The sequence below is a fragment of the Acomys minous genome, assembly GCF_964271855.1.
Source record: "Acomys minous genome assembly, chromosome: 1".
Taxonomy (NCBI): domain Eukaryota; kingdom Metazoa; phylum Chordata; class Mammalia; order Rodentia; family Muridae; genus Acomys; species Acomys minous.
The window spans coordinates 53,901,622-53,929,000 of record NC_140483.1 but is presented as its reverse complement, the minus strand read 5'-3'; the positions used below and the strand labels follow the sequence as shown (position 1 = coordinate 53,929,000).

Below are 27,379 nucleotides of genomic sequence, written 5' to 3'. Positions count from 1 at the left end.
GATGCCCAGACATCACAGGATGTTTATGATGGCCCTGCCCTGGGGCTCCAAATGATAGCAATCCCACCCCCACCTCTGTTTCCAAACACTCTCTTCTAAGTCCTAAGCAAACAGCTGTAGCCAGAAGAGAATGAGTGGACACCTGTGCCCACAGCAGGTGGGAGAGCTTTGCTGCCAATGCCGCTCTAGCTACACTCCCACACTCAGATAGGAATCTGCTGGCAGCCTTCTCTTCTTTGAATACAAAGGGGGCACACACACACACACACACACACACACACACACACAGACACGCACACACCATGTCGGACTGTCCCATGCCTTCTTGGGAAACTCAAACCCCAGGTGGGACAGTCCATAGATCAAAGCATTCCAGACTAGAAACTCAACTTCCTGGGAGCAGAACTGACCGTTTAGTCGACAGGCTGGGCTAGGCAGCTAAGCTGAAGCCCAGGGTGTGAGGACAGAGGCACTCTTCTCCATTTGGAACACTCACGGGGCCCTTGGGAATCGGCCCTTGTGACCACAGCTCCAAGGCAAGCCAGACAAGACTGCACTGGCCAGAAGGTTCCACTACCAGGCCATGTTCTGCCCGCCCTTCTCCTGATGACTTGTCTAGTAACTCACCTGCGCAAAGAGTGAAGCCAGGCTTTGTGCCAGGAGGCATTTGTTGCCTTATGTGGCTGTCCCTACATCAGAGGAAGACACTTCTTCATTATGCTAATGAGGTCCCGGGCTGTTTAGTGGCCCTGCCTTTAAGGTCCCTTGGCCCCTTAATGCTTTCTTCCCTTCTCCTTTTTCCTGAAGAAGTGTGGCATTTCAACGCACATTGATGGTCCCTCTCTTTCTGCTCCTCCTTAAGTAGGAAGTTCTCGGGAGCCCACTACTCACTGTGTAGGCAGGGAACGTGAGTGAACCGGATCAAGGCAAATCGATACCTTTCTTAGGCTCCAAGGCCCAAGAAACTTGTATTTGCTGAAGTCACGGGGCAGACATTCTGGAAGAGGTGGTGGCCACCTGAGCATTCTGTCCGCTTCCTTCTTTTGCACTGCCACCACTTAGACTGTGGCCCTAGTTTTCCTCAGTGTGTTCCTGGGCCCCTCCTAACTTCTCCCACCAGCCCCCTATTTGGCCCACAGGGTTCCTCTAGCCCCTGCCTTTTCACACCATCACTTCCACCTTCCTCAGGCAAACGCTTCCATTAGCCCCAACCTTGCTGGGGCACTTACTGTGTTTCTGCCATTTGCTGGGGAAGCAAGTCAACTGGCCTAGCCCACCTAGCCAGCCATCTCTTTCCTCCTAACACTCGGTCTCCCACTGGCCCGCAACAGCAGATCCACACTGGCCCCTGCTTCGCCTACTTCCTGCCCACCTGTTTTCGGACCTCACATTTCTCCCAAGTTTCTGCTCGAACCTGTCACCCCCATCTGTTTTGCCACATCCTGGATGCACACAGCTGGACTCCTTCAGCTGCACACCCAGTGTCCCCTGGACTTGTTTGTTCTGTAGTTTGTACAGTGGGGTTCTATTATCCCTCCAGGCCTTTCAAACCAAAGGCAATTTTTACTGTGCCCAGCATGGGGCTGGGTTCCCAGCAAGCCCTTGTGGAAAGGGGAGCTATGATTGTTAAGGAGAATTTCTTCTGGGAATGGAGACTCTAGTGGCTGGTGAGCACTGGGTTCCCGAGTGGCTTCCTTGCTCAGGGGGTCTGCACAGATGAAGTGAGCTGGTGGAGGATAGAAGGCTCTGAGCAGGACGAGACAGCCTATGCAAGCAGCACAGGCAGTCTGAGGTCCAGGAGACTTCTCTTTCCTGACCTGGGACATGGCTGATTCTAGAAAGATCTCTCTGTTCTAGATAACCAGACAGAAACTTCCTGTCTCTTTGGGAGCAGTGCATGCGCTAGGCAGGCCAGGATGAAAAGAGTGCCCATGTCCCCAGCTATTAGCCCATTTTGAAACCACGCTTCTGCCAACAAGGTGGGGCTGGCCAAACTGGCTCTGCCACAGGACACGCCCTTCTCCGCCTGGCAAGTCACACACCCACTGGAGTGTCCCACAAGGCCATGTTCAGCTAGGCAATCTCCCTACGCCCTTCTCATGAAAGCCAGTGCACATACAAACTTCCCAGAGTGAGTCCTCATCCCTCTTGGGCCTGGAGAGAGCTTTCCAGAGAAAAGACCTTGACAGGAGGCCCCTCCCAGGACAAGGCTCTGTGCTTGTTTATCAAGCAACTACCATTGCCAGCCTGTGCCCACTGAGGGCCCTCACACAGTAATGATAACAGCGCTCTCGCATCTTACTAGGGTTTCATCTGCTCCTGAGGAGCAAGGTACATCTGTTACGCAGATCACTCTGAGTTTTCCTGGGGATTTGCAGACTCGGGTCCTCTACCAACAAGGCATCCAAAAGGGGACAGATAGGGCCGCAGGCATGGAGAGTTCTCCTAAAGACACAGGGTGCTGCTTATTTAGCAGTCTGTGTCAGCGAGGAAGCCACTGAGGCCTGAGTCACCAAAATGGGAGTTCATCAGGGAGAGTGCCAGTCCCTGACTCTTCTTGAGAAGCAGAGGTCCCACCCTGGGCTGGGCTTCATATTTCCTGGCACACAGTTGTGAGAAAAACCCTACTCGTCAGAATCCCTGATGTCCATCCGGCCAGCGAGTGATGCCACTTGGCCTTGAAGGAGGCTGGGGTGGGAGTGCCTCATTGTGAGTCTTCAAAGGCAGGGAGGAGACACACCTACCATTCCATCACCAACACCCTGAAACGCAGGGAAACCTCAGAAGCATCCTGGAGATGCCTGTGAACTAAAGGATTGTGTCTGATTAACAACCAGTCCTTTTTCTTTTCTTCTTTTTTTGAGACAGGGTGTCTCTGTGTAGCCCTGGTTGTCCTGCAACTCTGTGGATCAGGCTGGTCTTGAACTCTCAAAGATCCACCTGCCTCTGCCTCCTGAGTGCTGGGATTAAAGGCGTGCATCACCACCACCTGACTGACAACAGCCAGTCCAGCCTTGGGGTTCAGATATGCTTTGTTACCTGATTTTTGTTGTTTGTTTGCTTGAAATAATGTCTTTTGTTGTTGTTGTTGTGTTTTTTGAGACAGGGCTTCTGTTTCTCTGTGTAGCCCTGGCTATCTTGGAACTAACTCCCTTTGTAAACCAGGCTGGCCTTGAACTCAGAGAGATCCACCTGCCTTTGCTTCCCAAGTGCTGGGATTAAAGGTGAGCGCCACCACTCCTGGCCTGAAATGGAGTCTTAACCCATAGCCTAGTCATAATTATCCTGCCCCAGCCTCCTAAGTTGTTAGGATTATAGGGATGAGCCACCGCACCTGGGTTGTTGCCTTAAAAAAAAAAGCTTTAAAATGTAAAAAACCCAAAGATTTTGGTGCCTATCTCAGAAGCATATGTAGACTGAGAAAGCTGGTCAATAAGAGCATCTCTTGAAGAGCAGAATCTGTGAGTATTCACCAGTTAGTGTCAAGAAGCATTTGCAGATAACTGAAGACAGATCTCCCAAAAGACCTAGATGGCTGCAGCCCAGGTGTGAGAGCACTACAGCATTCCAGGCAGCAGCTCGAGAGGCTTTCTTTGGGAGGGGACTTTCTCTCCAGGGACACCTGTTTCTTAGCCTCTTTGGTTGTAGGCTCCAAGACCTCCTTATGGGCAAGAAGTCCCCAGGAGATCCTCATCTGCAGTGGGAAGCATCTAGGTGAGCTGGCACTCATAACAGCTGCTGTCAGAGCCAACCATCGCAGCAGCTGCGGTGCCGGCCGACCCTGCATCCTTCTCCCGGCTAGATCACTCACCACGATCCTTTCCTGCCTCCTCCGACACACTGGAGAAGTTGGGTTGCTTAGCTCCCATCACTGCCGGAATGAGCTCGGGGATAGGGAGGTGAGGTTTTATATAGATGGATATGAACTTTACTCTTCTTAAATATTAAAAAATTACTGTTAACTATGTATAGGAGTGCATGTCTGCATGGGCAGGTGTCCGCCGAGGACACAGGTGCCAGATTCCCTGGAACTGGAGCTACTGAGAACTGTGAGCTGTGTGATGTAAGAGTGCTGGGACTCGAACTTCGGTCCTCTGGAAGGGTAGCGAGTACTCCTAACTAGCCCCCCACCCCCATGTTTCCTTCTAGAAGGGAGATCTGAGCAGGTGGTTGACACAATGGCTCTCTCATATCCGAGTGGCAGTAGAGCCCTGGCCCTTGGCTGCCTTCTCTCCCATAAGCTCAGACAAGGTGGAGCCCTAGTCATTCTACGCTCCAGTGTCATGGAGTCTGGATTTTGAACTCAGAGGCCAACCCAGCTGTCCCACTAATGGGTCCAGCCAAGGAGGGAGGAGGGAGGGGGAACACTGCAGTGTGAACTAGCTTCCCAGCATAATACAGTTGGGTCTCTCTCTCTCATGGCCAGTGTCTTCACCCTGTCCTGGATGTCAGGGGGAAGGCTGAGGAGTCCCAGAAACACCATGAGACCTGAGCCTATGTGTCTTTCTCAGTGCCAGAAGAGGGTCAAAGTCTTTGTGGAGGAGACGTACTACAGGGAGCCTGCTTCCCTGGCCCTAAAGAGCTCCCAAAAGACCCAAATCCATTCCTGCTGATCAGATCATCAAGAACCTCATATGAAGACACATGGTAACCCCTTTATCTTCCCCTCCAATGTCTGGGTTGAAGTCCACCCCTTTGAAAGATGAACATGTGTATGCACATACATATATGCAAGTATGCACGCATGCACAAACACATGTATCCACTTATATATACAGTGCACAAGCACACACCTATCCTATACACATCCCATCTGCTCACTTGAGAAAACACATTTTAACAGAGGTGGCCTTAGGTAAGGAAAACCTTTGTCTGAGGCCACTTGGCCAAGATGTATAGACCATGAAGCAGATCTTTAGTCTCTCTGTGTCTCTGTGTGTGTCTCTGTCTGTCTTTCTGTCTGTCTGTCTGTTCTCTCTCTCTCTCTCTCTCTCTCTCTCTCTCTCTCTCTCTCTCTCTCTCTCTCTGTGTTTGTCCTCTAGTCGCCAGCCACCAGCTACTAGAATCTATTGTATCAAAGTCTATGTGGCAAAGAGTGCTGGGTTTGGTGACATGTGACTATAATTCTAGCACTCCAGGAGAATCATGAGCTGCAGGCTATCCTAGGCTTCATAGTGAGAACGTATCTCAACAAAAGAAATAAAACAAAACAAAAGACAAAGAGCTTCTGTCACAGGTGACCCTCTGCGGAACAAGCAAGGTGTCTCTCTAGCAGCTGGCTGACTCTTAGAGACTCCAGGCCCTGAGGTACCTGCCTCTCCTCTTTTTGTTCTGAGAGATTCTTGAATATATTTAAGAAGAAAATAGAGCTTGAGGAGGGGCAAACTTGGTGGCAGATGCTTTCCTAGCATCTTAGAGGCTTGGAGTCTATCTTCAGCCCTGTGGGGTTGGGGAGAAAGGAAAAGAAACAAAGAATTTGGCTGCTACTGGTGTCACACAAGTCTATTGCCTAAGACCCGGTCGAAAAGACCCTCTGGCCCAAAGGACACCGGTGACAACAGAGGCCTTGTGATTGTTGTAGCTGGTGTGGTCTGTGTAGGTACATGAATAAAACAACAGAGGGGAGTAACTGGCTCCCTTAAGGCACGCCTTGCTCCAAATGCACTGCTGGGTCACGTAAGTTGCATGGAGGTCACAGGGGCCAGTGCTGAGGTTGGTAGTGGGAGCTAGACTTCGGAGTCTCATGGAGTTAGCCAACCACTGCTGGGATCTTTGAATTTAGGTGTCTTGGGCTACCTTGTTCCAGGACTCTGGGGTGGCTAAGAGGGAAGGATGGGTCATTGGCTGAGTGATCCTACTCTGTCCCCAGCACTGTGGCGGCCTTCAGAGGGGTGGTTAGGATTGTAGGTGAAGAAATTGGAGTGTTGTTCCTGCTTAAGGTTGGCCCCAAAGGGGGTTCCATTGCACAAGGCATGACCCTTGGCAGGCACTGAACAGTCAGAGACTTCGTCTTCACATAGTCCACTAGCAAAGAGCATTCAGCTAGGCACTGGGCCTTATCGAGGGGCAGGGGCTCCACCTAGGTGCTTTTCCCCTTGGCCTGCAGATCTCTACATGACCTGGGTGGGAGTCAGTGTGGGAAAACCATCCCACATGATTATCTTATGACTCAGAATGTTCACATGTTTTCGACATGCACCACCGGTGGCTGTGAAGTGACTTTAGGGATCTCAAGAACACGGGCAGTAACCATCAACAAAGCACATAGAAGAAACCCTTGCATTTCCAGTCTGATGACCGTGAGGACAAAGCCTAGGTGTGACTCCCCGTGCTTCTTCGTTACTCACCAACGTCTCTTTCAGAGTAAAACAACTCAAAATTTGCAGTGGAGCAAAGGCACCTTGCCAGCATTAAATAGATTCACATTGTTGATATTGGTTATTAAGGTCATGGCTAGCCTTCCTTTAATAGCAAAGAATGCTGTTCTGTGCCATCTGACTTAGTGGTATGTTGGTTCTTTTCACAGGAAATGCACTGAAATTTAAAATAGATTCCTTGAAAAGCAGCAATAGCTGAAATGGTGTTGTTGTTGTTTTTTTTTTAAAAAAAAAAAAACAGTGATACTCAATTGCTCATCACCCGGACTTTGGAAATGTTATGGTGGCAAAGGGAGGCTTAACGCAGCCAGGTGACAAGAACTCTGACCAGGAGACCTGGCTTCAGTCCTCTTTCCCCGCCCTGCCTAGTTGTGCAGGCTTAGGCAACCAACCTGCTTTCCCTCAGCCTCAGTTTCTCCAATCAGATTGCCCTAGAAGGCTTTTGGTTTAGGGCAGTCTATTCAGCCCTTGCTGACGTCATAGCCTTCTGGCCAACCTGGCTCAGCCCTTTAAGGCCACTCCCCGGTACATAGGGTGGGGGTGGAGGGGCGGGGCCCCCCAAGCTGCTTCTTTCCCCACCTGTGTCTCTTCGCATCCCCTCCCCGCCCTGGCCCTCCACAACCAGGTTTGATTTTGTTTTTCAGCTGAGTTTGCGCTCTTGGGGCAAGTAGGCAGGCGGGCCTCGCAGAGACTTGCCAGGGCCCTGAGGGAGAAAGCTGAGCCTCACCCTAGCAAAGGGTGGGGATAGCTCTTCCACCCACCTGGGAAATGCTACTGCATTTGTCTCTTCTGGGCTCAGTGACAAAAGGAAAATTCTCACCAGTCAAGGCACCAGAAGGAAGGTCCCCTCGACAGCTTTATTTCTATGGCCCTTCTTCCAGCCTCCTCTTCCTAGTTTAAAACTCCCTGGCATGGGAGAGGTACCGCCCATCTTCTCCTGCCTCCGCCTGCCTCCTGTCTCACCTTACTCTTCACACCCCCCTTCATGTCCACCTGGCTCCAGACTCAATTCTGCCAACTCTCCCTGTGAGGTACCGAGCAAGGCCCTGCGATACTCTGCCACTTAATTTTCCTGCAAATCGAAGCAGGAGGGAAGCATTTGATTACCCGCCCAAGGGTTGAGTCAGGGACTGAGAACATGACTGTTCGGTGTAAATTCAAAATACAGCCCTAATCCCAGGGATTATCACGTTATATGAGTTGACAGAGAATGCAGAGGGAGTGAGATAATCTTGCCATCCAGAGCCCCAGGGCCACAACCCTAAACCCTACAACCCCAGCTGAGAAGGCTTGGCAGTCACCCCCCAACCCCCTCGAGCTTTCATTTCCAGACCAGGAAACTGAGGCCTACTGAGGTTGAAGTCAGCATGTGCTATAGAATTTAGCTTTTAATTACATCCTCTTATGCTGTTGTCTCATCTGTGCTTTGTTTTTTAACCACAGTGTAAGGACTTTAAAGACTTGCTGGTTAAGTACATTGCTTTTTGTCAGCCCCCACCCACAACCTCCCAGAAAGGCCCCAAACAAAGCTCTATTAATCACTTCTGATTTAAAAAAAAAAATTACAATTATTCTTGATTCTTCACATCATCCCTCTAAAGTTTTAGAGGCTATACTTAGAATGTGTGAGCATGAGGAAGAGAGCGATGACTTCTGGAAGCTTCCTTCTTAGAAGAGGACCCTATCCCATGCTCGGTGGCTAGAACTGTATTGTGTGCCTCCTAAGCCTGAGCCTTGAGCCCTGGTGAATCAGTCTAAAAATCTTGCTTCTTCCAGTTTGGTCACCAACGTGGAGTTCTGCATTAATTGTATGGAAACCATAGCTGACCCACCATGCTGAAACATGTCCCAGGAAACAGTACCAGTCTTTTCTGGAGACTTTCTGAGAAGGGCCTGCTGCTGACAGTGTCGTGAGCTGGTGACAGTGTCCTGGGCTGCTGATCGTGTCCTGGAGTAGCCACAGCTGGTCTTCACTCTCCACCCCTAACGAAGCGCCACTCACCTATCCTGAAGCCCTATCCTGAAGCGCAAGAGGATCAGGGAAGGGGGTGGATCAACATGCTCAACCCACTCTGAGAGGGCAGTGTGAGTTCTGTTCCCCAGGGACCGGCTGCCAAGAGCCGGGGGTTTTGTGAGAGCCCTAGGAGCTGGCAACTCTCAAGCTGTGACCCTGTGTGATGGTATCTGTTCTTGCCTGAAAGCCAAAGCAGTACCCTAGCTCCCCAGCCCCAGCCCCAGGGTCCTGCTGTGTTCCCCACTCTCTCCTCTCTTTTCACACAATTCAACACTTAGCATCTCCTAGAGGCCCTTCTGCCCTGAACCCCCCTTCCCCCTCCCCCCCGCCCCCACAGCTAAAGATCATACTCAGTGATGCCATTTGCATTTATTTACTATAACCATGTCCTCCTAGCTCTGTAGGACCATGGGGCCTGCATAGTGAGCACAGAAGGATAAATCCCAAGAAAGGATTCAGGCTATGAATGTCAGACTTGAGAGGTCCTCAGCTAGGAAGTATAGCCTCAAGCTACTCAGGTAAGCAAAGTCAATTTTGGATGGAGAAGAATTAAAAAAAAAAAAAGGCTGCCCAACTTAGAAACTTCTAAGGTGTAAGCAGAGCCACTCTGAGGGACTGTGGCTTGTCAAGGACGGCCGTGCAGGGAGTCCTTAGACGTGGACATTTGTCACAGTGAAGTTCCACAGTTGAAGTGCCAAGAACATCCCCAAAGCAAAGATTAGCTGGCAGAGATGTGCCACATTCACAGGGATGGGTCCCCTCCCTAGTCACCCACCAGCTCTCCCATTTACCTCGTTTTGCTCTCCAAGGCACGTTCTGTCCTTTGGCAAGCAGGATCGTTGTCTCTTCTTGTTGGGCAATGGCCTGGGGCCCTAGTGGGACCCTCCTATCTCCCAAGGCTGGGTGGGAGTGAGTCATGAGCTGGCAGTGGGGATACTGGGTTGGCAGATACATCAATCGCTCGCTCATAGAGCAGGAGCCATGCCTACTCGGGAACAAGAGCCAGAGCCTACTCTATCTTCTCTCACCTGGACTTTGCAAGAAAAGGCAGAGGCCAGCAAGGCACGACCAAAGGATACCAGCTTGCACACCTGGCAAGTGGCACTCAGGAACGGGATGCGGGGGCCGGGGAGACGGTGAGTCAGGGTAGTTGCTTGGCAGAGCTACGCGCTGTGCCTCAGTTACCCCACTGCACAACTAAAGTTAATGAAATGCTACCATGTCTTCCAGCTGTTGGAAGAGCCAACTAACTTCCGTTTTTCTGGTGGTAAGAGATGCCCTTGTGAGAGCAGGAAGGAAGTACAGAGCCTTCACTCGCCTGACGACTGAAGCAGAAGCCTCAGGGCTGAAGAAGCTCCTCGGACTCCAACCACAGGGAGGCCACTTGAGCTTGGCTTCAGCCCTGCAGCTCAGACGCTTGAGTGAGCCCTCAAGTCCCATGGAGCCCCACGTTAGCCTTTGGCAAGGAGCTAATGAAAGATCCTTATTCTGTGTTGAAACAAACAAACAAACAAAAACCAAAAACAAATGCCACTTCAGGTCCCTCACCATGTAGCCATCCCATGGAGACTAGAAGCCAGGCCTCGCACTGAGGATCAAATATGTCATATACACAGCTCTCCTAGTTCACTGAGAGAGATTTTTTTCCCATTTCAGAGACTGGGGCTCAGGCAGATTAAGAACATGCCTGGAGTCACACAGATATTGAAGAAGCCGGATTTGGACTGAAGGTCCTGAGCCAAGCCTAGGGCTCGTTCCTCTACATCATGCTATCTTGAGACAGCCTCTGTTAAGTGTGGACTAGTGAGGGAAGCTTCTTTTTGCTGATCTTAGCACAAGGGGTCCCGCCATGCTTCTCTGGAACCTCTTTGCACTGTGTGGACCACAACCAAGCCCTTTGAAGAGCCGACGTTGACAGAGGTGAACCGCCAATGCACAGAACACTATACTTGAATTTCCTATTTCCCACCGAAGGCTGAGACAGCTACCATCCTCCTATCTGTACCAGTAGCTCCCACCGATTGCTTTAGGTACAGAATGAACAAGCTTGGTTTGCTTCAGAGTAAAAGTCTTAGTGCAGAGTTCACAAGACCCTGTCATTAAGGGAACATCAAACAATGATGGGGAAAGATCCCGGACAAAGACAGGATTCTCTCTCCTGGTGTTCCTGGAGAGTCTTGACCACCAAGCTGGATTTAATTGACCGTATGCGTGATTCAATATGGCAGCCACAGGACTCGTGCTGTTTCGGAACTGTCCACATAACTCTCTCCTCTATAGATTAGATCCTAGGGAAAGATGGTCAAGTTCTCGTCACATCTAAAGGACATTTTGCTTGATAAACTCTCAAAAGAACTCAGTGTTCTGGATGTGTTTCTTGCTTTAAAAAGAGGAGGAAAACGCTGGCTCTGATGTGCACAGAGGTGAGGATAGCTGCACCCTCTGCTCCAGCTTCTTCTGGGACAGACCCATTGAAAGTGACTGCTCACAGCTTTAGGATAGAGTAGCCGTGCTTTCCAATCCATTCTCTAGTCTCTTCTTCCTGACCCATTATGTGGACAATTAAGAGGGACCCAAAGGCCTCCAACTAAAAACAGCTGAGTGAGGTAACTCTGCTTGGATCCCTAGCTCTGTAAAGGAGTTTTTTGTTTTTTGTTTTTTGGTTTTTTTTGTTCTTAAATGGGGATTTGTTTTAGTTATGGGAATGGCCTAGACATGCCAGACCTTAGGACACAAGGCATATAGCTGTGTTTGAATATTAGATTAAAAAATTTTTTTTCTCAGAATGAGGCAGTGGTAGTTCATGTCTTTAATTAACCCCAGCACTCAGGAGGCAGGGGCAGAGGCAGAGGCATTTCTGAGTTTGAGGCCTGCTTGGTCTACAGAGTGAGTTCCAGGATAGCCAAGGCTACAGAGAGAAGCCCTGTCTCAAAAACAACAACAAAAAAATCTGGGCTGGAGAGATGGCTCAGTGGTTAAGAGCACTGGCTGCTCTTCCACATGACAGCTCACAACTGTGTGTAATTTCAGTTCCTGGGATCTGATACTCTCACACAGCTATACATATGGGCAAAATAATAATGCGCATAAATTAAATAAATCTTTTAAAAATAATTATATGATGTCCTAAACGGTTTATTTTGTTGTATTTTACCTCACAAGCTTACTATGACCTTCCCATTGATAATTATTGCCAAGCAAACAGAACTTGAGTCTAGGAAGAGGAAATATGACCATTCCCTTCCTTCTCCTGGTGGTGTTAGACTCCCCCAAGGAGAGAAGACTTGGCTGGAAGGCCAGGGAAGGGAGGCATGAAAGGATTTGAATTTGGATCTCTTGTGAGTCCCTTCAACATGGCTGCAAGGTCAACACACAGAGATCTACAAGACACTAGTACAATGATCATCACAGAACATACAAGCACCAAGAGTAAGGAAAACAAAACTCCCCAGGAGCTGATAGTGGGTCAGGGATCCAGGCTGCCATACTATTAGGTACCTGTGTGGCTTTCAACGAATCAATTATCATCTCTGGGCCTGAGCTTCCTATCTGTGAAGCCCACTGGAGCTCTAACTGTCCACCCTTCTGCCTCTGAGAACAGGGGCAGGGGCATAGAGTCCGCCCATCTGAGGTATCAGGTGTGGAGGCATCCTTTGCTTCATCTCACAGATTCCTCCTTCCTCCACAGGCCTATAGGACTCTTGGGCTCCAATGCTGTCTTCCGGGAGATTCTTGTCTCCGAAGGAAGAGGCCGGACTGACCCACAGTGAGTAGGGGAATGCTGAGGCAGATGGTTTTCTTTGGGCCAGTCTTTTCCTTAAGCCTCTGGATGCTTTTTTGTCAGACTCACTTTATTTTAAGCTTTATTATAGGACTCTTTAAATCCAAATTTCTGAAACTTGTAATATAATTGGTCATGGAGGAAATGCAAAAGATTTATTTCCATTAGAAGGCTGTTGAGGATACAGACTATAAGGTAACACTTGAGTTTAAAACATCTTTGTAGGGCTGGAGAGATGGCTCAGAGGTTAAGAGCACTGGCTGCTCTTCCAAAGGTCCTGAGTTCAGTTCCCAGCAACCACATGGTGGCTCAGAACCATCTATAATGAGATCTTCTCGTCTGCAGGGGTACATGCAGGCAAAACACTGTATACATAATAAATAAATAAGTCTTGAAAAACCAAAAAAAAAAAAAACCCAAAAACCATCCTTGTAATTTACTGTTAGAGGTTGCCTATAGAATTACTCTACATTTAGAGAGATTTATTCACTGGTGAGAAGGCTTTGGTGTTTGAGAATACTGTGATACTTAGAACCAGGACAAAAATCTGAGGAATGAAGCACTCAAAATGGGCAATACTATTTCCGCTCTAACAGGTTGTCGCAATAAGTAACCCCTGGAACCTGTACGGCTTCTAAAACACACTGAAAACAGTTCCATTGAAAAAAACGCTTACAGGTTCTAGAAACACTTGAGCTGGATGTGGGTGTAATTCTCCTGCACAGAAATGATTGTCTCTACTTCTTTTGAGCTTTGCTTCTCTCAGCTTGACTAGAGGGCAAAGTGTGTCTTTGCAGTTCCATGCTCAGTGTGCCTGCCTCACATGACGCTGTGCTCAGCAGCTGCTCAAGGCCAGCTGGTTGGCTGACCAAATGAATCGAACATATCTGTAGAAAGTGGGCCCTTCACCAGCTTTCAGAAAGTCCTGAAAACATGCTAATCTGCTCATGCAGGTGAGCCACACCCTCCTCCCCATAGTCCCTGCTTTGGGGTGCCATATTGGTTTCACCGGAGGGTGGGAAATACAACATTCCATGCCAGTTGTACCAAACATGGGAAAATCCCGCAGGCACAGGCTTATCTCACACTACAGATCACATTGCCATTTTCCCCACTCTCCTCTCTGAATCTGGACCCCGTTTCAGTGCTCAGTTGATTATACGTCTGGCTCCAATATCAATTATGCCACGTCCTCTCTTCTCAGCCCCCCTCCCTCTGCCAAATCCTCGTGTGTGCTCAGCTCTTCCCTGTTCCCATAGCCTCTCCTGAACTGAGAGGAGACAGGACAAGCCTCAGCAGCTACCCTGTCATGAGTCATGTCTGCAGTGTTGCCAGCAAAGGAGCGAAGAGGGTTGGGCCTTAGGGTGCGGGGAAGGAAAGGGATTTTCAGTGGTTGTCAGAAAATGGGCACAGAGAGGTGTGGGGCTGGTTGGGAGCATTAAAGTCAAGTGAGACAGCTAAGGAGCGAGTTAATTATCTGGGCAAAAGCGTTAAAAAAGGCATAGGCCATAGGAGGTATTTTAGAAACCCCTCCTCCCACATTTCCATGGCTACGTTCTCTGTTTGATAACACAGTTAATGTAGCATGATACCAACATGTGAATGAAGTAGAAAAACTGGCATCATCAGTCTCATCTTATGGAGGAGAAGGTGGATGCCCAGAGTGGATACAAGTTTTATCTGGAGTCATAGAAGGAAGTAGAAACAGCTTAGCAACCTCTAAGCTCTGACCTAGTAACGCAGAATATGTATATTGTAAGCATGATTGTTCCCTTGGATCAGTAGATGCAGTTGTTAGCCTCCTGGGGGCTTTCCCTAATCCCTTTGCTCTGCATTATGAAGCCATTTTCTGAGCTATCTGGACACCACCCTTTGTGTTGAGGGTCTTTCACATCTGTGAGTGCTCTGCAAACTTATTTGGTTTCATCACCTGCATTTGGGTTGCACTGAGAATGACAACTGATTAATCAAAAAAATAAAAATAAAAATCAAAAATAAAAAGATGAGAAATGAATTTGTAGCCGACTGAGTTCATTCTTTTCTTTAGTCCCTAAGCTGTAACACCCATTCAAGAGACACCCTCCACAGTTAGCCCCAACTAAACCGATGAAGAAAGAAAATCAAGCTACAATGAAAGAACACTAACTCCACAGGCCACCCACTCTTCCTTGCACTGGACCCTAGGATCTTCAGCAACTTGGAGTGGCGTCTGTGGTATTTGTTCAAAATAAATGCTGCTGATCCTGGAACCCCAAGAAGACCCAATGCCCGGCTTTGCACGGAGGCACATCTTTTTTTTTTTTTCTTAAATCTCTGTACAGTGCTTTTGGAGACACACAAAAGAATTCCCAAGAACAAATGCAGGTTAATGTTGGAGTTAGCAAAAGTCAACAAAAGTCATGAACTTGACTGGGAAACCTTAGGTGCTGTGTAGCCCAATGTCCCTGGCTTTAGAATAGGACAGAGCATGTGCTGATTGATGTGGTTGTATCCAGATCACCTTCCAGAGCTTCGTACAGAACTCAGCTCCTTAGGTGTCTGTTCAGGAAATGGACGGTGGGTATCAGGAGCTGAGGAAGACAGCCAGAACCAGGATTAAAGGATCCAGAATTATTTCCACCCACTTCATTTTTTTTAACCTTGCACATTATAATCTGCTTTTTTATGTATACTAGTTCATTTACTCTTGACAATAACCCAAGAGGACTTTGTTATAGCTACTTTACTTGTAAGGACCTTGAGACCTGGAAGATGAAACCCAAAGACACAAGCTCAGTGAGTGGCAGAGCTTGAATTTGAGCCCAACCTTCTCTGCTGACTAGTAAACCCAAGCATGGCTCTCCTCCACACCCAGGTTGCCCTGGCAGAAGCTGCTGCGACCCATGTGACCTCCTGGTCTCAGGAGACTTCCTGGGTACTTCTTTGACCATCAGTACACACAAAGAGAGAAAGCACTTCATGATTTTCCTAAAGCCCTGTCTACAAAGGACTGCTGGAATTCAGATTTTGCACCTATCACTGATCAAATCAGAAAAATTGAGAAATAGACTTTAAAAATGCTTTTTCTACCATGTTCTCCTGAGATGCTCAGAAATACCCAATCAGCATCAAAGGAGACTTGCACAGAGGAGTCCCCTCTGAGGCAATGGCCAAGCCAACAGCCCTGGTCAGACCTGCAATCCTGACTCTTTTTGAGTAACCAGTGAAAGCCTTCTCCATCAGAAACCCAGACCATGCCCATAGATGTTCTAGATCTTTCAGGAATAGAAGCAGTTCCTTACCGGATATCCCCACGAGCCATTCCCTGCCTGGAACTTGGAGAAGTAGCTGCTTCTGGTGGTGGTGCCATAGTTGTTGTAATTGTCAGCCAACCCATCATACATGGAACCTGGAAGGCGGAGAAGGGAGGTTAAGGCAGGCATGACCATCATCTCCACCATCGCTGCTCCTGCGGTATCACCCACATCCAGGTCCACCACCTCCACAGAGGGGAGGGGGAGGGAGGCCGGAGGCGAGCAGTCTGAGTTCCTGAGGAAGACATGGAGAATTCTCATATGCTGGCTATGCCCATCTCTCTCCATACCCTCCAATGCCAGGGCCCAGCAAAGAGTCACCAGCCTGCCGCAGGGGCTCCTCTTAGACCTCTTGGAAGACGTTGACACCTACAGGTCAGAAGCTGTCCTGGAGAGCCTTGGAGAATGGCAGTTCCGGCCCAGGGAATCACAAGTCCGCCCTCCACAAAGATGATGAGCTTCCCATTTGGGGAAGGATGGCAGGGCTTCGACATACTCAGGTACAGAGCCTCAAGGTCAGAGATGCACAGCGGTGCTCACTGTTTAGAGGCTGCTTCAGTCAAGGACTGTGAATTCAAATGTGAGCCCATCCCCCCTCCCCCGCCTACCTTCCCCCCCCTTCCCCCCCACCCCCTCACCCCCCACCCCACCCCCGCCAGCTGATCAGGTAACCTGCCCCTTCCTTTTCCTCTGAGGTCCTCCCGCTGGTAAACGGGGAGCAGCGATCAACCTCAAAGGCCCATTGAGGATTAATTAATGTTTTCACAGTGTTTGGAGACCCACAAATGACAGGCTCTGCAGGAGGACAGAGTGTCATTAGGGTTATTAGCGGCAAAGTGGCTTTGAATCACAGAAAGCTGGCTGGATTTGAGGTTGGAGCAGGGACCTAACTTTTTTCTCTCTTTCACAGAATGGCTGGAACCGGGAAAGGCCCACAGCACACCTTCAACTTCAAGCAAGCTGAACGGTTTGAGGTCCTAATGCCATGAAACGTGGCTCACGGTGGCATGCCATTTTCTACGCTGAATCTATCTTCTCTCCTGGGCAGTGTCTGCCACATTCCATACATCTGTCAAAGCCAGGCTCAAGACCTCATCTTCTGCAGGAAGCCCTTATTGACCAGCCCTGCTCAACGCAATCTCTCTGGTCTCCAATGTATCCTGCTGTTGTATCCGAAGTCACGTGCTACCTGGTATCCTATTCCCTTGGCTACTTGGAAGCTCCATGAAATAAAAGCCATCGTTCTCTGACCTGCATATCCATAGCAAGGCTTGCTCACACTCTCATTAAATGTAGCCTCTGGGAGTAAAGGTGAGCAGGCAGGTGAGAGCCTTCTTAGAGGGATGTGCATTCCTTTCCACTAAAGTGATGCTTGGAATCCCCCATCAGAGTCAGAGATCCTGTCTAAGGAAGAGGGCTGGACCTTGACCTCTCTTGACTCCGTTAACCCTTTCACTTCTGCCACAGCCACCCAGTTCTAGGTCATTTTCTGAGAACTAGATTTGTCTGGATTGGGGACAAGGACAAAACAGGCAGTTCAGAATCAGGCCAGCATCCTCTGTTCAGCTCTAGACTCACAACAAAGAGCATTTCCCCTGATTCCCATTCCTCATCTTGGAGGGCGAGCGGGAAGTAGGGATATTGGCTGTGACAATTAGGGTTTGCTCCAGAAGCCTAAATGCATTGAAATTGGCCCTGGCCTGGCTCATAAGCTCTCTCTGGGCCTCAGCTTCTTTTTCTGTAAAAAGTGGCTTATCTGTATCCTACATGGTCCATACACTACCAGAAATCTGTGGCTGTTTGATTATAGTGACATATACCTGATGGTACCCAGAGAAGCTTCTCAATGATAAGGTTCAGCTTTCAAGGAAGATGGACAGATAGCTAAGACTGATGCTCACCTCCTCTGCCTCTTGCTACAGGGTAGTTCTAGGGGCTTTTCCATCCATAGAGTCCCAGAATCCTACCCCATAGGGCCCAGGCCCAGGCCTTCCCCTAAAAATAAAGTCCTAGGATTCTGCCTGGTCCCCAAAGCCTCTGATATACTCTCAGGCCCTCTGCAAGTCCAATAAGTTTTCTCCTGACCCTGTCCAAGGTGCAGCTGCTCCTCTGGACAATCTGAGTTGTCATAAGGAATAGGAGGAAGACCATAGACTTGGTCACAAGAGAAGGGGTCATAGCCAGGCACAGACACAGCTCCAAGGAGCTGAAATCCAGGTCTCACCCACCTTGATCCAGCCCATGTCTGTCATCTCTTCTAAAGGTTGGCAGGCCAATGTCTGCTTGGCTCTCATCTCCTGAGTAGGCCTTTCTCCCCAAAGGGCAGGTATGGGTCAGCCAGCTACTTCCAGATGGAAAATCTGGGGTGGTGACAGATACTTCAACAAAGCCCCAGGGCAGCCTCCTACTTGAAGAAGCATCTCCTGGAGGCTCCCACCAAGGCCTCCACCCCTGTGAGAAGGAATCAACCAGCATGACCTGACTCCCTGTAGTTCATATAAAGCATCTCCCCTTTCTACGCCCTTCAACAGCCTGGCTGCCCTCTTACACATTCTCCAGGTGAAGTGGAAACTGTGCCATGGTGGGAGAAATGAACACATGGGCATATGGACACATGGACGCGTGGACACATGGACACGTGGACACATGGGTGCATGGATGCAGAGGATGCATGGGTGCATGGATGCAGAGGATGCGATACTCTAGATTCCCTAGAGCTAGTCCCTATGTCTCACAGTGACTCAGGGGAAAACAACTCTGAGCTGTAATTCTCACTTGGTTGGTTCCTTCCAGGCAACTTCTGAAGGCATCCTTCAAGACCCATCTTCAATTAGGGAGCTGCCTGCATCCCTGTGAGAGTGAGGCAGCCATTATGTCAGCCAGCTCAGCTTTCCTGGCAGAAGGACAGATACACAGTTGCAGGGGTGGCAAAGGTGGGGAGGATTCTAGAGATGTGACACACCCAGAATCCTGCTTAGCAGTAGCCCGGGGAGTGAGGGTAGAAGGTGAGCTCTCTCTGTAACTGTACTGTTCTCACACACAGAAACCACTTCCTCTCTCCAGAGCCCAGGGTGTCTGGATGGTAGGCCGTGTCCTCAAAACAAAAACAAACAAACAAAAACCAAACAACCTCCCCCAAACAACAGCAACAAACAACCACAAAACAAAACAAAACAAAAAAACCAAACCAAGTTCAACAGCAAGAACATGAAGAACACGGAGCTCCTTGGTAGATGTAGCCATGACAGCTCATTTCTCAACCTGGTCTCTCTGCTTCTTCAATGCTCACTCCTAGGAAGCCTTTCTTGGCTTTCGTGGCATCTGCTTCACTTCCAGCTCACTCCTGTACTACTAGCTCTAGCTTCAGGTGCTCCGGGCACTTTACAGAGCCAAAAATCATTGTTATTCTTGCCTAAGGATCCTGCACACAAGAAACTGCTGTCGTCGTAGCTTGGACAAACTGGCCTGAGCTGGACAGCTGGGGACCACTTTTCCTCCCTTGCCCAGTCAGCCACACGGGAAAGGTACTCTAGTACCTAGAGGCTCAGCACCTCCATTAATGCCAAATGTGATTAGAGTCTTAGGATTCTATCAACCAGGGCCTCCTCTACCCCCAAAAGTTCTTTGAGGGTAGTGTTCATTGGAACAAGAGAGGAGGCTGAGAAAGCTGTATGAAGTTCCAGATGTCCAAGCCCACCTCCCTGAGGAGTCTTTATCCTGGGCATGGGGGGGAAAGGGGGAAAATCAGAGCACCCAGTTAACTCCTCGGAATCATATTGTCATTCCTGACAAGCATCTGCCTCCCCACTGTTCTCTCTACAGGGGTGCGTTTGTCGTGAGCGAAATGATGGTGGCTTCTCAGTGAAGCTGGCAGCCCTCTCAACGTGGGTCCCACCATCGGGACAGACCTGCCTTGCACACAGAACCCAGTACATCAGAACACCAATGGGCTTCCCTGTTGAGTTCATGTCAATGTAGAATTTCACTGGGTGGAACCAGGTCAGACAACCTACCGCACCGAGGACGGTTATATCTGGGTTCATCTCTTCTGTGCCTTAGATGAGGCTGGCTGGTTCTCTTGTATCATCTGGGCAACCCAAGCTTCCTCAGCTACAGAATCTTTGAAAGGCAGGTACATTTGGGAGGGGTGACTCATCGTCTTCCGCTTTCAAGCTTTCAAACAGGCCGCACCCATTGCACTGGAAGCATTTCCCCTGCCTCTCCTTGAGCCAATCCCCCTCTCTCCTTCCAATACCCTGCACAGAAGTCAGCTAGAGATAATCTCCCACTCCAAACCTCCATCACAGCAGCATCAGCCCTGGGTCCAATGGCTGTCCTTACTCCATCTATGCTGGCTGGTATGTTTCTTGGAGTATGGGGTCTGTACAAGTGTGTGTGTGTGTGTGTGTGTGTGTGTGTGTGTGTGTGTGTGTGCATGTGCATATGCTGGGAGCTCCCTAAGCAAGGGACTTTGTACATGAACTAGATGCACCTCACCTCCAGCCCCAGGACTGGCTTCTATATCACAGAGGTCCTCAGGACATGGCCCACCTGGTTAACAGGCAGCCCTGAGGGGTAGAGGGCACCTGCTACTCCTCTACTTCCTTTCAAATCTCTACTTTGCTGAGTTGGTCTTGTCAGAGGAAAGCCTCCCTGGCAGTCTATGTCTATCTCCCATTAGGACGACGTGTCTTCTTATTTCTATATCCAAGTCAAGCTCCCCTACTCCTCAGTATAAAGATCTTGAGAAAGAAGCCTAGAGTCATTCAGCCTTGAGGAGGTCCTTAACCACGCCTACCCCAGAGCTCTCTTCATTTGTGCTAGGCCCAGAGCAGGAGGAATTTAAATGAGGCAATAAAGGGAACTCCTGGGAAGGCACCCCTGAGACACTATCCCCCAAAAGATATCCGAAAGCGGGAAGGAATGGGCTGTGTGAACGGATGGTCAAGGGTCCAGGAGGACTTGGGCTTGACTGTTCCCCCCGAGCCTCTGCCTGGCCACAGGAAGCTCTGCTGATAGTGGCTCCATCTCTGGCATGCTCAGGATCCCAGCGAGGGGCCAAGAGTTCAATACAACTCATCAAGCATGCTCTGCTGTGGTTCTTGACCTCTTCCTGGCCATACGAACACAACAGAAAGGCCAAAACACAACACGCTGCCCTCATTAGGCACTCCCTCCTCAGCCCCATCAGGCTCCCGCAGGCTCTGCTGGGCAACGGTTAAAGCCAGCTCTGATGGAGCCTGCTTCAGATAGTACCTGTGTGGCCACAACCGAACCCACTCGTGGGCAGAGCATGGGTGAATGCTGTGGGAACAGTCCCCGCACAGGCAGGATGATGGGTTGGTTAGCGTAGGCAAGGGAGAGAGGGGGACTCGGGTGTGGTCAGGAGTAAAACCCATCACTTTAGGGACCATTCCTTTAGGGACAGTGAGTGAGTGGTATGCCAGGGAATCCTTGTGCTGGTCCGACATGAGGGAAGGGTGGGGGCTGGGTTCATAACTCTGAAGTTTGCTGCATGGCAGAATCAGCTGAGGGGCTGAGAGCACTGCTTCCCATGCCACCCTCTACACTGACTAAGTCAGAGCCGCACACAGCAGGCCCTAGATATTTGTTTTTAAAATGCCCGGGCAATTCCAACCGCAGCCAAGTTTGAGACTAGCTGATAATAACTTTGATTTTGTCTGCGAGCTAGGATGCTTACTAGAGAGATGTAACAACCAGGATGCCCCGAGAAGAAGGAGTCTTTTTGAGAGACAGCTGCAGGTAGTTTGGGCAAAGCCTTTACAGGTGGGGGGAAATAATAAATCTATTTCCAAAGGTCACAAAGCACTTTTGATATGCTTTTACCCAATTCCTGACAGCTGCAGAGACCCAGAGAAAGGCAGTGACTTGTCCAAGACTGCGTAATAGAGAATAGTAACAAGCTGGGCTCCTGCCACAGAACAAACTGCCAGGTGTGGTGTGTGTACATGCCTATGCTATGTGTGTATCTGTCCATGTGCATCACAGGATATGTTGTGTATCTACAATAGACGTATATGGCAAGTGCATGTATTCATATGTCATATAGTCATATGTAAAATATATGTGTGTATACATATATGTATGTGCTAAATGTTCACATGCAAGTGTCCCTGTGTGATGTTTGTAGGTGTATGCATATGTATATGTGCATGTTGTATGGGTGTGCACATGTACATATATGTGTGTGAATATGTGTGTATAATTATGTATATTGGAGTATGTGTATGTATGTAAGTGTGTATGTTCATGGGTGTAGAGTAGGTGTATGTATATCCATGTAAAGAATGTATGTACATGTATATAACACACACCTACAAAGAATATCAAATAAGATTATCGGACATCCTTCCATTTTGCTGTGGTCAAACATCATATACGTTCTAAACAGCATATTGGTACATACCATTCGGAGGGCAGCCCCTCCACATGGGTTACCTGGTAGTGTGGCCACAGCTCTTGAACTGTACCCTCCAAAATATTTTTACAAACTCTGCCAGTGAGCTTAGCAGAGGGATGGGATCCAGGAAAACAAACAGCATTTGCTACAAAACGCCCTGGGACATTCTACATTTTTGCATGTGTTGTAACAGGTCAACAGAAATGCTGGCTAAAACCCCAACTTCAAGCCAAGGTACATGGTAAAGAAACAGAATTAGTTCATTTGAAGTTTAATTAGTATGTTTTGCCTCTGGAACAAGCTTAAACACAAATGCTCTTCACCATCTCTCATCTCAGCTTGGTGCCTGAGAAAACAGCCCCACCGTGATGTCTACCCAGGGTCCGTGGCCAGGGAAGGGTAGCTCTCAAGGGTAGGATGAGCAGAAGCTTCCTTGGCCAGGGGTTCATGCTGAGACACAAGACAAATACAAACACGCAAGCCACCAAAGGCAGGGCCGCCCTAGGCTGCCCTTTCCACAGCACAGCACAGGAGCTGGCATGAGGCTGAAGAGCCCAAACAGGCGGGAATCTTGGAAGGTGAGCAGGCACCTCCTCCAGGCCAGCCTCTGAGTATAGGGGAATAAAAATTCCGTGTTTTAGTGGGAAATACCACTTTTGAGAAGGGAGAACTCCTGGCCCAGGGCGGGAATTTAGATTCACAGACTGTTAAGTAGGCAACGTCATGCAGTTCAAACACCGGCTTTGAAAGGAACGATAGACAGAAGCTCTGCTTAGGGAGCTTTGTGTGTGATCTGTATGTCCTGGTGGCCAGGGCTGTGCTTGGATCAAATGAGACATGGGCTGAGCTGTAGGAAGAAGAGGTCCCAAGTGATATACACAAGTCCAGAAGATGTAACTATATGCCAGCCCATCACCCTCCTAGAACAGGTCATTGTCAACAACCAGAGGGCCTTTCCCACCCTTAGAAACATCAATAATCCCTAGCAACGATCTTTTGCTCAGCAGATTTGACGCGCATGCACCTGCCTGCACCATTTGCCCCTCATTTCCCACACAGTCAGTAAGAGAAATATCTGACACCCCGAGAACAAGGAGAGCCACCCCCTTGGACACTTCCAGTGGGAAAACAGCAACCTCCCTCTGCATGGTCTTCGGCCCCCTTGGGGGAGTTCGTGACCAAGCTGAAGGAGCTGATCTACTGCAAATAAGGAGGGAATAGGTAGAGATGCGCATAGAAAGGGTACCAGATTCTTTCTCCAGCCCTAAGCAGCTCAAATCCCCCTTCCTAAAAAGAACAAGGTGACAAGGGGGGACCTGATGGATGGACAAGGGTCTGAGGAAAGAAGAAAGGCCTTTTCTAATCACCAGAAAAGTCTGTTCACCGGGGGGGGGGGGGCGACGGGACAGGAGAGGACAGGAGGAACAGTGGCCATTCAAGCAACCTATTGGGTGGGCCCAGCCTTCTTTAGAATGTGGGTTCTAACAGAGAGGCCCTGGACATGAGGCAAGGAGCTCAAGACCCCATTGAAATCAACGCCTTCTCAGAGAAGATTATGTGAGAATTCAACCGTCCGGGAGGCAGAGGCCTTCCACAGCTGCCACCTAGTCTCTGCCAGGATGGAAAACAGACTCCTGGCATGGAAATTACCAGGTGAAAGAGAGAGCAGAGCGGCCGCGCAGCCACCACAGAATGCTTGGGCGTTTCAGATGAAGACGACAGAGAAATCTGACGAAAACAAAGCCAGATAAACCAGACGCACCAGCTCCAAGTGCCCCAACCGCCTATTCCAGCTAGGAAAACTGGCCCCCTTTGGGAACCTCCCCAGAGGCTGAGGTTCAAGGAGACACACCTACAGGGCCAGTCCCAGGAGAGTTTCTGGACAAGTGTGCATTAGGAGGAATCATCGTCAGCCGTAAGCCCTCACCTGGCTGAACCTCTTAGGGGACCCTTGGCAGAGACCTCATCAGATGGTTACCCACAAAGACCAAGCTAGAAGCAGCATTCTGAGGTGACGATGACGAGTGTGAGGAAACACCTTGATAGGTTCCTTGATAGGTAGGGAGAAGGGACATGTGGGCCCTGGACCCAGTTTGAGATTTTCCTGATACTGTGAGCCAGGAGCCGAGGCTGATAGAGCATGGGAGGAAAGGCATAAGGCTCAGTTAGCATCAGCCAGAGAAGAGTGGGTGGCTTTAAGTTGTGCCCTGGGCTGTGGCTGGATGAAGCCCTTTGTCACTCCAAACCTGCTTTCAAATGAAGCCAGTAAGCAGTGACAAAGGCACTAAATAAAAGGGGGGAGGTGAGGCAAGAGAGTGCACATCTGAGAGGACAGGAGCCAGAAGCCCAGACGAGGGCAAAGGGCACAGAGAACAGCCATGCTTTTTGGTGTGGGAGGTGACAGAGTCGGCCGACAGCCATTTTCTCTTCCTTGGCTCTACCAAGGGGCCACTAGGGAACAGAGGAAAGAGAGCACATGGCCTGGCTAGAGTAACTGACAGAAGTCTGTTTCCTTTGTCTTGTCCTTGCCTCTCATTGTCTCTTAGGTCTCGTCTAAGAGGTATGTCCTGCTTGACCTGGAATGGTACACAGTGTGCTATTTTATTAGCATTTCACTCCGTTTTGGCAAAAATAAAATAAAATAGAATAAAGGAAGAAAAAGAAAAAACACGTTTAAGTTTTGCCAATACATCTGATAAACAAAGATTGGCATATTTCTTACTGGGAATTCTTTGTATGGTATTTTTACTCTAAAATGTCTACTTTTAACACCTTGTCAGATACACTTTCCTCCTTCGGCCTTCAGGGACCCAGTCCCTTCCTCTTGGCCTCCTCCAGTTTGGGGCTTTGTCACTCACAGAGCCTAAGGTGGGAACGGGGAAGGGTGGGGAAGACAAACTGGTGAAGTGGGCTCAGCTGAGACTATTTGCTGTTTAATCTGAGTCAGGGGCAGGGGCTCTGTATTAACTCTCAGAGAAAGAAGACAAGCATCCAGACCTCCCTCCTAGTTATGGAAGCACTGGCCCTATGATTTGCATCTTCCCCATTTGGTTTGAGGCTCCAGGTAAAATGTAGGGGAATCCCAGGGCTTAGTGGGGGCTCCCATCCCATAATGCCTCTCCTGAGCTCAATTTTTTCAGTCACCCTCTTCCCCTCCACACACCACTTCTCGGCCAGGGTGTAAGCCAGACACTGAAGGTGTGATTGCAAAGCCTGGGGAAGATGGATGGGAGGAAGTAGCACGAGATAGGCAAGAGCGCCGCTGTGTCTGGACTTCAGGACACACACTTCAAGATAATAGAAGGCTGGTATCCTCAACGCAGGATTGGAAAAGCAGAGCCATCTATCTGGATTCAGGCCTCGAAAGGTACTCCTAGCCGTGTTCCCTGGTGAGCTACCATCCTGACCCACAGCGGACCGTCGAGCTCCAGCAGAGGCTAGCCCGGAGACTGGCGGGTCCACCTGAGAGCAGGGCTGTGGATACTCTTCGCAGACCCCCTCCGGGCAGGCTGACGCTCAGTCCCCGCAGGTTGAGGCAATAGCATTGGGAGGGACAAGGGAAGCACCGTCCTATGGGCTCTGCGCCCTGCCTTTACCTCGGTTGGAGTGACTCAGGGTGGACGACTGCGAAGACTTGGACTTCTGCCGTCTGACGGTCATCATCACCTGCTCCTGCACGCGCTGCCTGCCCGACGTGCCGGTCTTCATCTTTTGGTCAGAGGGCAAAGCAAGCGTGGAGTTGTCCTGGTCCTGGAAGCATTCGTATGCCAGCGCAGTCTTGAGCGGCGAGTGGTTCATGGCGGCGGGAGGCGCGGGCCAGGGGAGCCGAAAGGCGCGGGGTGCGGTGCAGCGGGTGCGGGAGCGTGTTCTCCTCTCAGCGGCTCCCAATGGCCATAGAGCGCTGGTCTGCGTGAGGGCTCCCGGCTGCTGCTCCTGGCGCCTCCGCCCCGGCTCGGCTAGTCCCTAGGCAGGCACTGGCGGGGCCCGCCCTCTGTCAGACAGGATATACCACCTCTGCCCTGCCGCCACCCACTCCGCCGGCTGCCGCTCAGACGCGAGCTGCAGGGCACTGCCTCTGCCAGGAGGGCGCTGGGGTGTGTGTGTGTGTGTGTATGTATGTGTAGGGCGGGGTGGGGTGGGGGGAGTGCCCGGTGTGCAATGCACCCAGGATCGTCCTTCCTCTCCCGGTGATGGTGAGGTCCAGGGGAGACTCCCTTTGGTCCTGCCTCTGCTGACTCCTGAGAAAAGTGTGTGCTCAGCTCTGGACCAAAGGGACCTCTGTCGAGGAAAAGGGGGCTTTTCTTCTTCAGCTCCCTCTCTTCCCCCCTAAAAGGAGCTGCCCCTCAAGTACTGAGGTCATGGCAGAGGCCAGCCTTGTCCTGTGGGGTCTCTCAGGCTAACCGCAGAAGCATAGCCCAAGAGACTGTTTAGTCTTATGGGGGCAACCTTCAGCTTGAAGGGAGTGAAATCAGGGGAGGGGCAGACAAGACTTAGAGAAACAAAACAAGCCGCAAAGTAGCATTTCTGCCTGGTGGATATACCCAACACAGAAATGGTGTCAACAATGGATTTCCTCTGGAACGCCATATACTACCCCTACAACCAAGCCTGCCATCCAATGGGCACTTGATGAAAAGTTAGGATAACTCAGACCCTTACTGAAAAAACTGCAAGCTGTCTCATCTCTAAAACTCCCCGCTAAGTGCTTGCTACCCAAGGACTGTGTGTGTTCCCTACGTGCACACAGTGTTGGAATATGCAAGGGGATGTTTCAAGCACGAGGCATCCTCTCCGGCTACGGAAGGAGCCCACAGCAGTGAATTTGGTGTGTAACAGCAGCTAAGCACTCTTAAAAGCTCTTTGATGACAATCTTCCTAAAAGGCATCACACCTTGCCTTGCCCGCTGAAGCAAGCGATACTGGAAATATTTTATGCACCTTCTAATGACTCAGGTTTCTGCTTCTGGATGTCCACCACTTAAGTGTGCTCCTACGCAAATCTCATCGGTTTAGATTTAGGGTCTCAGCGACTGTGAATGCTGTTGCTCCTGCCTTCAGGTGTAGGGGTAGCTCATAGTCCACACAAGTCCCTTTCCTCAGCTCCTTTAATCGGCTGAGGAAGGGACAATCCCGAAGCAAGACTGGTTGCTACTTATGCATCAAGGAATGGCCAAGAAGACTGACTGAGACCACAGGAAGCTCATTGTTGCCTCTTCTGGAGAAATGGGTGCTGCATACAGGCAGCTCAGCTGTTCCCCAGTGGTCACTCATGGGAGCCACCCGCACAGCAGGTTACTGGAAAGCAGATCATAGCTTCCTCTAGAAACAGTTTTATTCTTGAGGAGGCAGAGGCAGGTGGGTCGCTGTGAGGTTGAGGCCAGCTTGCTCTACAAAGCGAGTCCAGGATGGCCAAGATAACATAGAGAAACCCTGTCTCAGAAAACAAAACAAAACAAAACAAAAACACAAAACAAACAAACAAAAAACCCAAAC

General features: G+C 49.8%; 1 protein-coding gene across 1 annotated transcript in view; it reads right to left on the bottom strand.

The window, feature by feature from the left end:
- The window catches only part of PKP1 (plakophilin 1), a 42,798-nt gene extending 16,823 nt beyond the window's left edge, over positions 1-25,975 (bottom strand). Inside the window, exons 1-2 of the mRNA XM_084779820.1 lie at positions 25,483-25,975; positions 15,454-15,560 (exon numbers count right to left, since the gene is read on the bottom strand). Coding sequence (XP_084635946.1) covers positions 15,454-15,560; positions 25,483-25,684 — 309 coding nt within the window. The 5' untranslated portion in view covers positions 25,685-25,975. The remainder of the gene's footprint in view (positions 1-15,453; positions 15,561-25,482) is intronic.
- Positions 25,976-27,379: the final 1,404 nt, after the last annotated feature.